This window comes from Mustela erminea, chromosome 1 (genome assembly GCF_009829155.1).
Source record: "Mustela erminea isolate mMusErm1 chromosome 1, mMusErm1.Pri, whole genome shotgun sequence".
Lineage (NCBI taxonomy): Eukaryota > Metazoa > Chordata > Mammalia > Carnivora > Mustelidae > Mustela > Mustela erminea.
The window spans coordinates 162048098-162063380 of NC_045614.1; the positions used below are offsets into that span (position 1 = coordinate 162048098).

At 38.2% G+C, this 15283-nt stretch overlaps 1 protein-coding gene across 4 annotated transcripts in view; it reads right to left on the reverse strand.

Moving 5' to 3' along the window:
* Nucleotides 1-15283, reverse strand: part of CD96 (CD96 molecule) — a 90586-nt gene that overhangs the window by 12907 nt on the left and 62396 nt on the right. For 3 of the 4 annotated variants that reach the window (XM_032349561.1, XM_032349569.1, XM_032349558.1), the window contains exons 9-10: nucleotides 3809-3877; nucleotides 3224-3307 (exon numbers count right to left, since the gene is read on the reverse strand). In XM_032349561.1, the coding sequence (XP_032205452.1) occupies nucleotides 3224-3307; nucleotides 3809-3877 (153 nt within the window). The remainder of the gene's footprint in view (nucleotides 1-3223; nucleotides 3308-3808; nucleotides 3878-15283) is intronic. The other variant, XM_032349578.1, reaches the window with a different exon arrangement.

Here is a 15283-nt window from a genome sequence, read left to right on the forward strand (position 1 = left end):
AATAATCTTTTATCACCATTGCTACATAATTTCCCTCCACAGCCAACAAGTATTGATTCTTTTATCTAATCAGCAATATTTGTGGAACACCAACTCTATTCCAGACATTACCACAGGCATGGGGGATACAGGTAAGCAGCAACAAAAAAGATATGGAACTTATCTTGTGTTACCAGTGTAGGTAAAGGAGAGTTTCAACAGAGTTCATTACAAACTTAATTTTATGTTAACACCATTTGGATAAATGTTAGTGTATTAAGTATGGAATTTCATCACCAGTCTATATAATATTTTTATTTTCAATTTATATCTGATGGGTGAAGATTTTCTAGCCAGTAACCTTGTTTATACAATAAGATGTACTGGCTAGCTTAGTACATTATGGCTATTGTTTGAATTGACTTCATAATATTGCATTGAATTACTATATCATTCTATTTTACATTCTCTTGTTATTGGATATATTTTTCTTTAACACCCTTTCACCCCCACTCTTACACATGGACTACTGGATTACTGTAAGTAACATTATGTCTTCTGACATTTTAACTTCTAACACACGGCTCCTCCCTTGTATGCTCACTCCAAAGCAAATGCTCTGCGGAATGTGTCTATTATTCACTCATTTATATAGTTTTCTAGTTTCTATCACATATTATGTCTAAGCCATATGGTGTTTGGTTGTACTTGCTTTAATATTTGTTTAAAAATATCGTTCCAGGGTCCCTGTGTGGCTCAGTCAGTTAAGCGTCTGGCTCTCATAGGAGCCCCATGTTGGGGTCCTCTCTCAGTGGAGTCTGCATGAGATTCTCTCTCCTTCTCCCTCTGCTCCTCCCCCCCAACCTTGTGCTCTCTCTAAATAAATAAATAAAATCTTTAAAAATATATATATCGTTCCTTATATTGTCACCTGGCATTTACTTTTCTGACTCAAGACAATCTTATTAAGATCCATTCATACTGTTGTATATGGCTGTCATTCACTCATTTCTCATTGCTCTATAATATTATATGACTATGCAATAATTTATTTACCTATTCTCTTGGCTATGGTGACTTAGATTATTTAGAGTTTTTACTATTATGAATAGTGTTTTCCCCTGACATTTGTGTGCATACCTCCTGGTTACATATATTAGCATGTGTAGAGCAGTGGAGTATAAATCTAAGAATGGAACTATTGGGTTGTAGGGTATGAAATTGTTTGGCATTAAAACACCATATCAAGGGGCACCCGGGTGACTCCGTGGGTTAAGCCTCTGCCTTCAGCTCAGGTTATGATCTCAGGGTCTCTCCTCAGCAGGGAGCCTGCTTCCCCCCTCTCTCTGCCTGCCTCTCTGCCTACTTGTGATTTCTCTCTGTCAAATAAATAAGTAAAATTAAAAACACACACACACACACAACAACAACACCATGTCAAAATGGTGGAAAGTGATGGTACTAACTTGTTCTTTCACCAGCAACATATAAAACATTATATTGATCTACAACCTATCTAACACTTGGCAATTCCAGACTTGTTAATTTTTGCCAATTGATTTTATGTGAAACGGTTATCTGATTCTCGTCTTCATTTGCATTTCCTGATTGCCAGAAAGACTAAGCATCTCCTTGGATGTTTTCTAGCCACTTATTACATCTTTTGTGATGTTCTTCTCTGCTCATTTTCTAATGTTTTTATATTTTTAAAAATTGATTTTAGCCATTCTTTATATACCCTTGATATAAAGTTTTGATTCTCTGTCAATTATATATTCCTGATCATTTTTCAATTACATCTGTTGCAAATATCTTCTACACTATAGCTTGCCTTTTTTTTTTTAATAACTTCTGCTAAGGTGTCTTTTGATAGAATTTTCTTAACTTTATGGTATTCTACTGTTTCCACCATTTTTATGGTTAGTGCTTTATTTCTTCTTTAAACCCTGCCTCACCTCACAGCCAGAAAGAAATTCACCTTTATTTTATTACATGCTTTAATGTTTTGCTTTTGACATAAAGATCTCATACTCTATGGAGCCTATTTTTATGTAATGTGCATGGCAGGCATACATTTTAATACTTTGTTTCTTGTAAATAATCAAGGTTTGCAGATCTATTTGCTGCCTCTTCTTTTCACAGGAATCTGCCATGCCACCTCTGGCACCTCTAGGTTATGCTTATTTGTGGCTCTCTGGGTGTGCTCTCTCTTCTGATACTCCCCTTTTCATCTCTCATATTTGGGCACTGAACTCACAGGTGTCTTTTATATTATTAGCATATTTGTTAAAAGAAATATGTTAAATTAAATTTCAGAGGATCATACACAAATGGTCAAAGTGTGTCATGAATTAAGGATTATGATTAATCCAGATCTATGAACTTGAGGTCCATAAAAGAGATAAAATAAATAACTAATGCTACAAAGAGCAATATGATACATGTTCCTCTTTGCTATTTGATTTACTTCCTAAGGACACATTCTCGGAAGTAAGATGACTGAGCCAGCAGGTATAAAAGACTTTTAGAGGTTTTAAATGTACAACTGAAACGCTTTCCTAAAAGAGACACGTGGATTTACTCTTCGTGGCCAAGGGCCTAGCAGCTAAGCCCAGAGTTCTGCACTAGCAGCATCTGGGATCTTAGCGGTAGCCACATCCCTTGCCACTTCCCTACCACGCAGATTCCTATCTTGTACCACTAAGAGGTAGTAGACTTTCCCTTCAGATGCTGCGGATACCTGGTAATGTGGCATCAGCACACGCTGCTGCAGGGTGGCCAGATTAAATGGCCACACCAGCTCTGTGCCTCACACGGGGCTCCCTCTTCTCACTGCTTTTAGTGACATGTGTATTCTGGCTAGCTCACTCTTTCCTCAGTTAGCTCTTCCATCCCCGTGAGTTATATCTTTATTCAGATCCCACCTTCCTCAGGACGGCCTTGCAAAACCCCCTGTTGAAAATGGCAACCCACTCTCCCACCAGATCTTCAATGCCTCCCTTCACTGCTTGCTTTCTTCCCTATCACTCATCACCATTTGCCTGTCTCTCTTCCCCCAGAATTTGGAACTGTTTTTGGATCGGTTTTTGTTCACAAACGTATCCCCAGCAACTACAACAATGCTTCAAACACAGTAGACGTTTTGTAAGTATTTGTTAATATGATTATGAGCAGAGCACGTCGTAGTTGTTCATTATACATGTTGGCTGAATTAATGAGGCCCAGAAGACCCTGAGGGACTCACAGTTACACTTACAGTTTTTGGTATCTTGCCCACGAGGGGTCCAGGAGTAGTTGAAGCCTTGGGTAGTCACACTGGAATTGCTGGCTGAAAGACAAAATTCTCGGAATCCAACCTTTTTATACAGCTGTAATTTAACTTTACTTTGATGTGCTGAATTTTTAATCTATGTGACTTTGGGGAAATCTGAAATTGAAAATATGCTTTCCTACACAGGAACACAGCTGGCATATTAAGCGAAAGCTCTGTAGTTTATGTTTAAAGCCAATTTGTCACTGCTTTTCTTTCTTTTTCAGTTCTTGTCGCCAAATCAGATCACTGGGAGTACTGTCAAGACTACTTTCATGTTATCTTAAAATTCCATGAGAAATGATAAGTATAGTATAATAATTCACCAACCCATATTTTAAAGATTATACTGATTGTCATATCAATGTATAGCCACCATTTAGATTACAATTTGCCACAGAGCAACCTAAAACCAAAATACCAACATCAAATGAGAAATATAGCCTTTTGCCAAAACCTCAGTGTTGTCAGAGCTGTACTAAATCTTGTGTTTTGTTTCTTTTCAGTCACTATACTCACGTTGAAGGGTGGTATTTGGAGTCGAGGTATCCACTTCTCCCACGGCTATGGAAGATATAGCTGGATATCCTATTTTGAAAAGAAAATTCCCAAATTAAACACCAAACATGGTGTTTACATTCCCATATTTAATATGCTGCTATAACTAACAAGGGTGGCATAGAACATTAGAGAAGGAAAGAACCTTGGTGAATACATAGTCTAATGGCTTCATTTTATGAAACTGATTCCAAAAGGCATATGCTTGTGGCACCATAGCCAATATTCAATATCATTTTATGATATTAACTCAGCTCTCCTAATTCCAAGTATATCACATTCACACTTTCAAAATATGTTGTGTTCGTGTCTACTCTGTGTAGGACTCCAGTCTACACACAACAATGAAGACAAGGTCCTCACCCTCATGGAACTTACCTTGCAGTGAGTTTCCACAATTGTACATAACATTTTCATATGTGCAATATGGTTACTTATCTACTTCAGTTCTTAGCTTTCAAAATCATCCCCAACTTTCTAGTCCATCATTTCCCATTCTTCTCCTCTCTCCCTCTTCCTCCCAAAATGAAGGACTAATTCATATTCCTTTGAAAATATCCCTAGGGTTGAAGCAAGGCAGATTGAAGAAGAAAAACACCCAATACACTCCATTGAAAACATGGTCATATCTCTTGGAAAACAAATATATTTAAGGTCACTTCCATAAATACTCAATTCAAGAAGATAACAGGAATAGATAGAAAGGGAAACTAAAGGCAAGGAAAATATAGTTAGAAAAAGTATGTTGATCCCTGTCAAAATCTGGGGGTGGGGATAGTACACAAAATCCATTTCTTGATGTCCTGTACTCTTTTTTTTTTTTAAGATTTTTATTTATTTATTTATTTATTTGACACACAGAGAGAGAGAGAGAGCACAAGTAGCAGAGAGGCAGGCAGAGAGAGAGGGGGAAGCAGGCTCCCTGCTGAGCAGAGAGCCCAATGTGGGGCTCAATCCCAGGACCCTGAGATCATGACCTGAGCCAAAGGCAGAGGCTTTTTTAACCCCCTGAGCCACCCAGGCGCCCCATGTCCTGTACTCTTAACAGATATAGGTCCCACATTTAGTCAGAACTTCCTGGTAACGATGTTAAAAAATGTTAAGTCATTAATGGCTATCATAGGATAAAACCAGTCAATTTTCAAGAGACACGCAGCTTTCTTTTCATTGTGATTAACAACAAATTTCTCCTCAGTCTTTTTTTAAAAATATTTTATTTATTTATTTATTTATTTGAGAGAGAGAGAGAGAGAGAGAGACAGAACAAGCAGTGGAGAGGGGCAGACGGAGAGGGAAAAGCAGGCTTTCCACTGAGCAGGAAGCCCAAGGCAGGGCTCAATCCCAGGACCCTGGGATCATAACCTGAGCTGAAGGAAGACACTTACTGACTAAGCCACCTAGACACCCCTTCTCTCGTCTTTTAAAGAAAAATACTGTATACTGTGTCTGATATTCTTAATAATATCCTTATAATATGATAGTATGCTCATTCCCTGTAAGCTTGAATTAGTAATGAATAGGATCCCACCTTCCCAGGTATCTCAGTTCTGGGAAATGACATGCTTAAATTAAAAAAAAAAAAAAAAAGGATAATCAAATCTCTGAAAAAAAATATGTAGGATATATAAATAAATTGGCATGATGGTTTATGCCAATCATCTATAAGTGATTTACAGTAATGATCAACAATAATCATTTTGCAATGCAGGCTGCTAATGGGCATCAAAGACACACTTTACCTGAGCTCCCAGAATACAGTCGGACATGGGGAGATGCGTTAGAGGCTGCCTCAGATGGTGCTGTATGAGGAACTAAAATGGGCAACCAGCATCAGGATGGCAGATAAAATGTTTTAAATACTGAATATGCACAGTTTCATTTATCCAACAAATACTTATTGAGGCTCAGTGTATTTGAGAATTGGGGATGAAGGAAAGAGTGAAATATTGCTCTTACCCCCACAATTTAGTGAGAATATAGGTCAGCATGTCAGACTATCAGGTAGTCACCAAACCCAGTCTTCTCTCTGGTACAGATGAACTACATCTCTTAGCCTCATTGGTGGTTAGGTAAGTGTGGTTGGGTAAGTGTGGTTGGGTAGGTGTGGCCATGTATGAAGTCTAAGCCAATGGAACATGAGTGGGAGTGATGGTTGTCATTTCAAGACCTGATGTATAAAACCTTCCACGTAAGATCTTCCATGACCTTCCCTCATATGCTATCTGATACTATGAAGCAGGGGGACTTATACATCACAAGTTAAAGGTGACAGACCTGCTAAAAGCCTGGGTTCTTGAATGACCGTGTGGAACAGAACACCCCATCACTGGATCACAGAGTGAATCTGAATTTTATTTCTTTTATTGAGATGGCTTTATCTTTGTCCTTATCCGCAGCAATTCCTTTACTAACCTATTTTGTTTATTTTTCAAGTTTTATTTAAATTCTAGTTCGTTAACATATAGTATAATACTGGTTTCAGGAGTAGAATTTATAGTGATTCAACACTTAAATATAACACCCATTGCTCAACATCAGTGCCCTTCTTAATGCCCATCACCCATTTGGCCCAACCCCCCATCCGCACCCCTCCAGCAACCCTCAGTTTGTTCTCTATAGTTAAGAGTCTCTTATGGTTTATTTTCCCCCTCTCTCTTTTTTCCCCTTTCCATATGTTCGTCTGTTTTGTTTCTTAAATTCCACATATGAGTGCAAGCGTATGGTATTATATGTCTTTCTCCGACTGACTTATTTTGATTAGCATAATACACACTAGTTCCATCCACATCACTGCAAAATCCACTCTAACCATTGCTATTTAACATAGCATTGGAAGACTTACCCTCAGCAATCAGACAACAAAAAGAAATAAAAGGCATCCAAATTGGCAAGAAAGAAGTCAAACTTTCACTGCAGAAGTGCAGTGAAATGCAGAAATGATACTCTATGTAAAAAGCCCAAAAGACTCCACCAAAAAAATTGCTAGAACTAATACACGAATTTGGCAATGCTGCAAGATATAAAATCAACCATACAGAAATATGTTGCACTTCTCTATGCCAGTAATCTATTTTAAAAGTTTTTGTATTGTTATGTTTTTTAAAGTTACCTCGTATCCTTTTATTTTAGTTTATTTTTTTTGTTGTCGTCATTGTTTTCTTTTTATTTTTTAAATTTCATTTTATTTTTTCAGGGTTCCAAGATTCATTGTGCACAGACAAATGAGTAAAGAAGATACGGTCCATATATACAATGGAGAATTAAGCGTCCATCAGAAAGGATGAATACCCAACTTTTTTATCAACATGGACGGGACTGGAGGGGATTATGCTGAGTGAAATAAGTCAAGCAGAGAGAGTCAATTATCATATGGTTTCACTTATTTGTGGAGCATAAGGAATAACATGGAGCACATTGGGAGAAGGAGAGGAGAAGTGAGTTGGGAGAAATCAGAGGGGGAGACAAATCTCATATCCTTTTAAAAATAAGGCAAGACAAAAAAGGTACAGAGGGATAGAATGACTAGTCATAAGTAATCTTTGGATATTAAGAGATACTGAGAGATATGTGTTTCTCTTAATTAATACAATAAGAAGAGGTGAGAGAGCTAGGGAGAAGAGAGAGGGAAGAGAAGAAAGACTCTGTCCAGGTTTTAAGAGATTCTCAGAAGGATGAAAAGAATGATTCCTTTACTCAGGGACTCAATTCCTCATGTAGGAGGGAGTGAAGCTTTCACTGTTGGTCAACAGTCTTTTAGCTTACCTCCCATGAAGGAGCTTCCTTCCTGCCTTCCTTCCTTCCTCCCTCTCACCCTGAGAACTGACCTCCATAGAATTCACTGAGTGATTTAGTAAGTGAAAGCAGAAAGGAATGGTTTTAAAGTAGTGATGTGATAACAATGGTGAGAATAATGATAAAGAACTAAGAGGTAATTATCAAGAGAACTTTGTATTTATTTGTAGGCAATGTTACTGTTACCTAGAAATCTCAGTCTAATAAGCAACTGCCAGTCACCTATTAAAATACCTCTTACTTGACAAGCAATGGACATCATCCCCAGCCAATCCAATGACCCATACTGACCAATAGCTCCGTGTGATTTAATTCTGTCAGGAATCAGTAGAATCCTGATGAAGTATGATAACTTTTTTTTTTTAAGATTTTATTTATTTATTTGACAGAGATCACAAGTAGTCAGAGAGGCAGGTAGAGAGAGAGAGAGAGAGAGGAGGAAGCAGGCTCCCTGCTGAGCAGAGAGCTCTATGCGGGCCTTGATCCCAGGACCCTGAGATCATGACCTGAGCTGAAGGTAGAGGCTTAACCCAGTGAACCACCCAGGCGTCCCTGAAATATGATAACTTGACAGAGAATTTCATTTGTATTAGTAAGATTGATTGAATTTCTTTTTTGGAGAATCAGAAACTAAGGTGACATAAATCCTTCCTTCTTGAAACTTTACTGCAGGGAACGGAAAATTCATTCATTCATGAACATGCTGTTCTTGGACCACGTGGGAGGAGGAACAGTGAATGCCCCAGTCTCATACGTTGCCTTGATCTTTGTGTTACTGTGCCTCTTGCTTGTCATAGGTATCAGTGCTGCTCTATGCTTCCTCTTACAGGCCTGTTAAGTATATTGAGGGCTGACTGTGTGCCAATAAGTTTCTGGAAACAAAAAGATCAATGACATCCCATCAATATCCCCAGGGAACCTAAGCTCATTTCAGTCTTCTCATTCTCCTGCTGAATTTTGTTTGAGTCATGGCATGAGGGTCTGTACCATGTTCCACAGGTTATTGAAAAAAATGATCCCTTTACTATGAAACCTTGTTCCTTACATGCAAGTAGCACTAAAGTCATTTTGAAAACTATCTACTTCTTCAGGTGAATTAAATCCCACCCACTCCTCTTGGCTCTACAGTATGCTTCAAGGTTAAAGTTCCTTGGCATTACATGACCTGACCTGTAACAATCTCCACATTGTTATCTCTTGCTTTTACCTCCCTATGTTCTTTCATTTATTGACCAGTATTGGGGATCCTCTATCTTCCAGGTATTGCGTTTGGCACTGGGGGCACAATGATCAACTCCCTTGGGATGGGAATTCATAGAGGAGACAGACATCAACCAGAGAATTACAGAAAGCGATCCATGTATAAGAACACGTAAAAGAAGGTATGCCTTATTCAGAGTTCCAGGAAGGCTCCCCTGCAGAATGGGATGGAAGAGTGGGGGCAGGGGAGGGGAGATGGGAGCCTCCGGGCAGAGGACACGGGGCAAAGACCCACTGGGTGGTCTCATCCACTGTTAGTAACAGCAGTGTGTGGTACCTATGTGTCTATTCAGGGCTGGGCCTTTGTAAGCCCTCAACGAGGGTTTGTTCTGTGTGTTGAACTGAGTATGAGACTGCAAGGCATTACTTGTCACAGTGCACACATGTTGCCCCAGCAGCAGACAGTGATCAAACTGTGGCATACCAGTAGCAGGAACACTGCTTCTTTCTCAGGGCTGTTTTGTGTGTATGTGTGTGTGTGTTTAAAGATTTTATTTATTTGTCAGAGAGACAGAGAGGGAGATGCAGGCTCCCTGCTAAGCAAGAAGCCTGATGTGGAACTCGATTCCAGGACCCGGGGGATCATGACCTGAGCCAAAGGCAGATGCTTAACAAACTAAGCCACCCAAGTGTCCCTGTTGTTTTGTTTTTAAAAGTGTCTTCCTAATGCAAGCTGGTGCAACCACTCTGGAAAACAGTATGGAGGTTCCTCAAAAAGTTGAAAATAGAGCTACCTTATGACCCAGCAATTGCACTACTGGGTATCACAAATGTCGTGATCTGAAGGGGCATGTGCACCTGAATGTCTATAGCAGCAATGTCCACAGTAGCCAAACTATGGAAAGAACCTAGATGTCCATCAACAGATGAATGGATAAAGAAGATGTGGTGTATATATATATACAATGGAATACTATGCAGCCATCAAAAGAAATGAAATCTTGCCATTTGTGACTACGTGGATGGAACTAGAGGGTATTATGCTTAGCTAAATAAGTCAATCAGAGAAAGACAATTATCATATGATCTCCCTGATCTGAGGAAGTTGAGAGGCAATGTCAGGGGTGTGGGGGTAGGAAAAGAATAAATGAAAAAAGATGGGATCGGGAGGGAGAAAAACCATAAGATACTCATAATCTCACAACACAAACTGAGGGTTGCTGGGGTGGGGGGGTAGGTGGGTAGGGAGAGGGAGGTGGGGTTATGGACACTGGGGAAGGTATGTGCTATGGTGAGTGCTGTGAAGTGTGTAAACCTGGTGATTCACAAACCTGTACCCCTGGGGCTAATAATACATTATATGTTAATAAAAAATTAAAAAAAAAGTGTCTTCCTAGAGTCTGACCTGGAGATCTATAACTATAAAAAGACATAATTGGCTCTCTTTTGACATCAAATAGAGCATTTTAAAAGAATTATATTTATACTCCTCTTAGCCAAGTCTTTGAGATTCCTACTGATCATCTATTTCAGCATATGAATAAGACAGCTTATTTTTTGTGTTTTCTGTTTCAAGGTTATATTTACATTTACAATACAGCCAAGCCTCCTCAGCACTCAATAGTTAGTTCTGTATCATGACATGCTGTGTAGGCGACTAATATGCCAAACCCAGTGACAAAGAATTGCTTGCTTTGTCTGCTGGTTGTTTATTTGTTCTTCAGTTTGAATGCTTATTGTTATTAAACCTTGCAAGCGTCCAGAGATACATAATAATGACCCATGTTTCCAGGAAAGAGAAGGGGGTTAGAAGAAAACACTACTTGTACAAAATGTCTTGCTTATATTAATTTGAAAACTGCCATGAGATTAGATGAGAAGTTTCAAAACTTTCCTAGCCCATTTCTATTTCAACTTAAAAATTTTTTTCCACTAAAATTAAAAATTAGCCCTTTATATTATCACTAGAAATTCAATTAAGTCAGAAGACAGCTCTGTTCAGTTCTGAGTTAAATGGAAGAGACAGAAACATGTTCTCTAAGAGCTAATTCTGGTTGGCTTCTCATGACATTATGAAATAGAATGGAAGCTCTTCACCTGGACTCCTGCCATGTTCCTGGGGACTGTCCTCATCACCAGAGAAGGGAGACAGAGGGCAAAGCTGGAGGTCTCATGGTGGGGCTGGGAAGGTTAATCTGGGAGAAATATTGATATAGTTTTCAAACCAACTTAAATTTTAAAGATCATTTCATATGGACATACTCTGTACCAAATAAAAGAGACAGGTGAGTAGTTGGGAGGTGAGGTAAGTAAAAGATAAGGAGAAAATGGTCGTTAAAAAAAAAAGAAATATTAATTTGGTCATTGGTTCTACCTTTAAGGAATTAAAAAATACAAGTAAAGGTCTTGACTTATTTGGAGATTAGTTTTGTTTGCTGGACTCTTCTTTTGATCATGGCATGCTTTCTCAGATAGTCCTGCGTGGGTCTAAGCTTTATACTTGTTCTTTATGCATTTTCATGTTTGATACTCATAATAACCATATGAACTAGATAATACTCAGTCTTGGTTTTCGAGATAAGGAAACAATATTAAAGAGGCAAAATGACTTGCCCAGGTTACACAGCTAGTAGGTGGCAGAGATAGGAATTGAACTCAAGATTGCCTGACACCAGAGACTATATTCATTCCACTCTGGTAGACTTATAAAGTGTAGTTAGCCTTGCTACAGAACCAGAGGGTAGCTTTGGAATTCAGTCATGGTCCCCACACAGCCACCCAGAATCACTGAGACCTCTGTCCCTGCCTCTCTGCCCCTCTCAGCCTCCCCTCACAAGGCTGCCCAGTCTTCAAAACCTGGCCAAATGCCAGTTTCTTCAGGGAACCTTCCTCTGCTCTCCCTGAAGCCCTTCCTTTGTTAATCAGTTCCTCTCTAACCCCCAGAACATTTACTGAGCTATCAATACTTACTGACAACATAGTTACAGAAAAAAAAAATTTTTTTAAAGATTTTATTTATTATTCGACAGAGAAAGACAACAGCAAGAGAGAGAACAAGCAGGGGGAGTGGGAGAGGGAGAAGCAGGCTTCCCACTGAGCAGGCAGCTTGATGCGGGGCTCGATCCTGGGACCATGGGATCATGACCTGAGCAGAAGGCAGATGCTTACGACTGAGCCACCCAGGGGCCCCTACAGAAAAATATTCTTAGCCCCCAGAATATTTACTTGAGTTATCAATCTTAGGGACAATCATGTGTTATCACTATTCCAGGTGATAGAGATACATCCACAGACAAATCAGACAAAGACAAAATGTCCTTATGGGATTCCCTTTCTTGTGGGGAGAAGCCAAACTAGTGCATTATACAGGATGTTAACAAATGCTGTGGGGCAAAATAAAACAGGAAAAAGAGGAAAAATAAAACTTCCTATCGGAAATGAAACAGAGGACATTACAGCTATAAAACAGTCCCATGGAGAAGATGACATCTGAACAAAGATTCGGAGATGAGAGTGTGAACCATGTGGATTTGGGCGGAAAGAATTTTCCAGGCAGAGGGAAGAAGGAAAAAGGCCCTGAGGTGGAGGCACCTCATGCTGTGGGAACAGAGAGGAGGCCAATTAGCATAAACCAAAGTTAATAAAAAAAGAGAGTAGTGGAAATATAAGAAACTGGATACAACATGTGAACTTTCAGATTAACTTTGTAGCTATTTGCCCTTCCTCACTTCTGTTCTTCCTCCCCTCACATGACCATGAACCTGGTGGGTTTTATTTACATCAGTAGTCATTGAAAGTAGAAGTAGACACATAATTCTATGACTAGATTATTTCTTTTTATTAAAACACACACACGCACAACTTATACAGACTGGTTACTTAATCAACCACTCTGTTTTCAACCATAGGTTCCTACCATCTTCAAAGGGATTTAAGGGGACAAATAGTACAGTGTAACAATTTGACACTTAAGTGTTTTCCATGCCTAATCCCTTCTGTTGTTCATAATAATTCATTGAGGAAGGAACTACCCATATTAATGTCCTTTCTTTTCTTCTTTCTCTTAGTTTCCCCCATTTTCTTCAAGCATCCTCATCTCTGGCCAATTATTCACTAGTCCATCTCACTATTGCCAAGAACTACGGCTTTCTGTGGATGAACTCAGTGGGTAAGCCATCATCTCATCATGGCTATCCATTTTCAGAAAATTATTTTATTTAGTAAGTTATTTTAATTTTTTATCATTTTATTTTTTTTCATTGTGATAAATGATGATAAACTCCCTCGTCTATTTCACCCATCCCCACTCTCTCCCCTCCGCTCTGGTAATCATCAGTTTGCTCCCTATAGTTAAGAGTCTGTTTCTTGGTCGGCCTCTCTCTGTTATTTCCTTTGCTTATGTGTTTTGTTTCTTAGATTCCACACGAGTGAGATCATATGGTATTTGTCTTTCTCAGACTAGTTTCACTCAACATTACACACTCTAGCTCCATCCATGTTGTTGCAGATGGCAAGATTTCATCCTTTCTTATGGCTGAAAGATATTCATCACATCTTCTTTATCCATTCCTCTCTTGATGGACACTTGGGCTGTTTTCATATTTTGGCTATTTTAAATAATGTTGCAATAAACATAGGGATGCATGTATCTCTCTGCATTAGTGTTTTTTGTATTTTTTGGCAAATACCTCATAGTGCCATTCCTGGGTTGTAGGGTAGTTTGTTGGTTTGTTTGTTTGGTTAATTTTAGGGAGAATTTCCATAGAGTTTTCCACAATGGATGTACCAATTTGCATTCTCACCAACAATGTTTCTTGTGTTTTTTATTTTGGCTATTCCAACAGGTGTGAGGTGATATCTCATTGTAGTTTTGATTTAAATTTCCCTCATGATGAGTGGCAATGTTGAGCATCTTTTTATGTGTCTGTTGGCCCTCTATGACTTCTTGGAGAAATCTCTGTTCATGTCTTCAGCCCATTTTAATTGGATTATTTGTTGTTGGTTTTTTTTTTTTTTTGGTATTGAGTTGTATCAGTTCTTTATAGATTTTGGATATTAACCCTTTATCAGATATATCATTTGCAAAACTCTTCTCCCATTCAGTAGGTTGCCTTTTAGTTTTGTTGACTCTTGGCTGTGCAGAAGATTTTTATTTTGAAGTAGCATCAGTAGTTTATCTTTGTTTTTATGTCCCTTTGTTTTTATGTCCCTTAGTTTTTAAATAAAAAGTGTCTATATTTTAGGTGTGCAACATGATTCAATATAAACATACATAGTCAAATGATTAGTACAGTCAGCTAATTAACATGTCCCTCCTCACATAGTTAACATTGTTTTTTTGTACAATGAGAGCACCTAAAATCTACTCTTAGAAAATATCCAACATTCAATATAGTATTATATATATTATAATATATAATATATATATTCAACATAGTATAATATAGCATTATAGTCATCATGCTGTACATTAGATCTTCAGACTTATCAATCTTACATAACTCCAACTTTGTACCCTTTGAACAATATTTCTCTGATTTTCCACTTCTCCACCCCAGTAACTAGTGTTCTATTCTTTGCTTTCATGTATTTCACTCTTCTAAATTCTACTTATAAATGAGATGCAGGTTTCTTTTTCTGTGTCTGGCTTATTTCATTAGTATAATGATTTGCAGGTTCATCCATGTTGTTGCAAATGGCAAAATCTGTTTCTTTTTTAAGACTGAATTACACACACACACATACACACACACACACACACACACACTTTCTTTACCCATTCTTCTGTCAATAGAAGATGTTGTTTCCCTCTAAGATGTAAATGATTTTTCTTCGTGTATATAACCAGAATGGAGATTATTGGATCATACAGTATTCTTTTTTTTACCTTTCCAATGAACCTCAAAAACCATTTTACATAATGGTTTTCATATTGTTTTCCATAATGGCTGCACAAATTCATATTCCTACCAAGAGTGACAGGAGTTCTCTTTTCTCCATATCCTCACTAACACTTTTTATCTTTTATTTTTGCGGTAAAAGCCATCCTACAAGGTGGGAGGTGATATTTCATTGTGGTTATGATATGCATTTCCCTAATGATTAGTGCTGTTGAGGTTCTTTTCGTGTATTTGATGGCTATTTTTTTTTGTCTCTTTTGGAAAAATGTCTATTTGGGTCCTTTGCCCATTTTTAATGAGTTGTTTCTTGTTTTACTATTGAGTTGAATGAGTACCTTATATATTTTGGATATTAGCCCCTTATCAGATATGACTTAAAAATATTTTCTCCCAATGTATAGGTTGCCTTTACATTTTGTTGTTTCTTTCTTTTGCTATACTGAAGTATTTTAGTTTGATATAGTACACTTATTTGTTTTTGCTTTTGTTGTCCAAGCTTTGGTGTCATATCTAAAAATAGTGCAAAGGCCAATGTCAAGGAGCT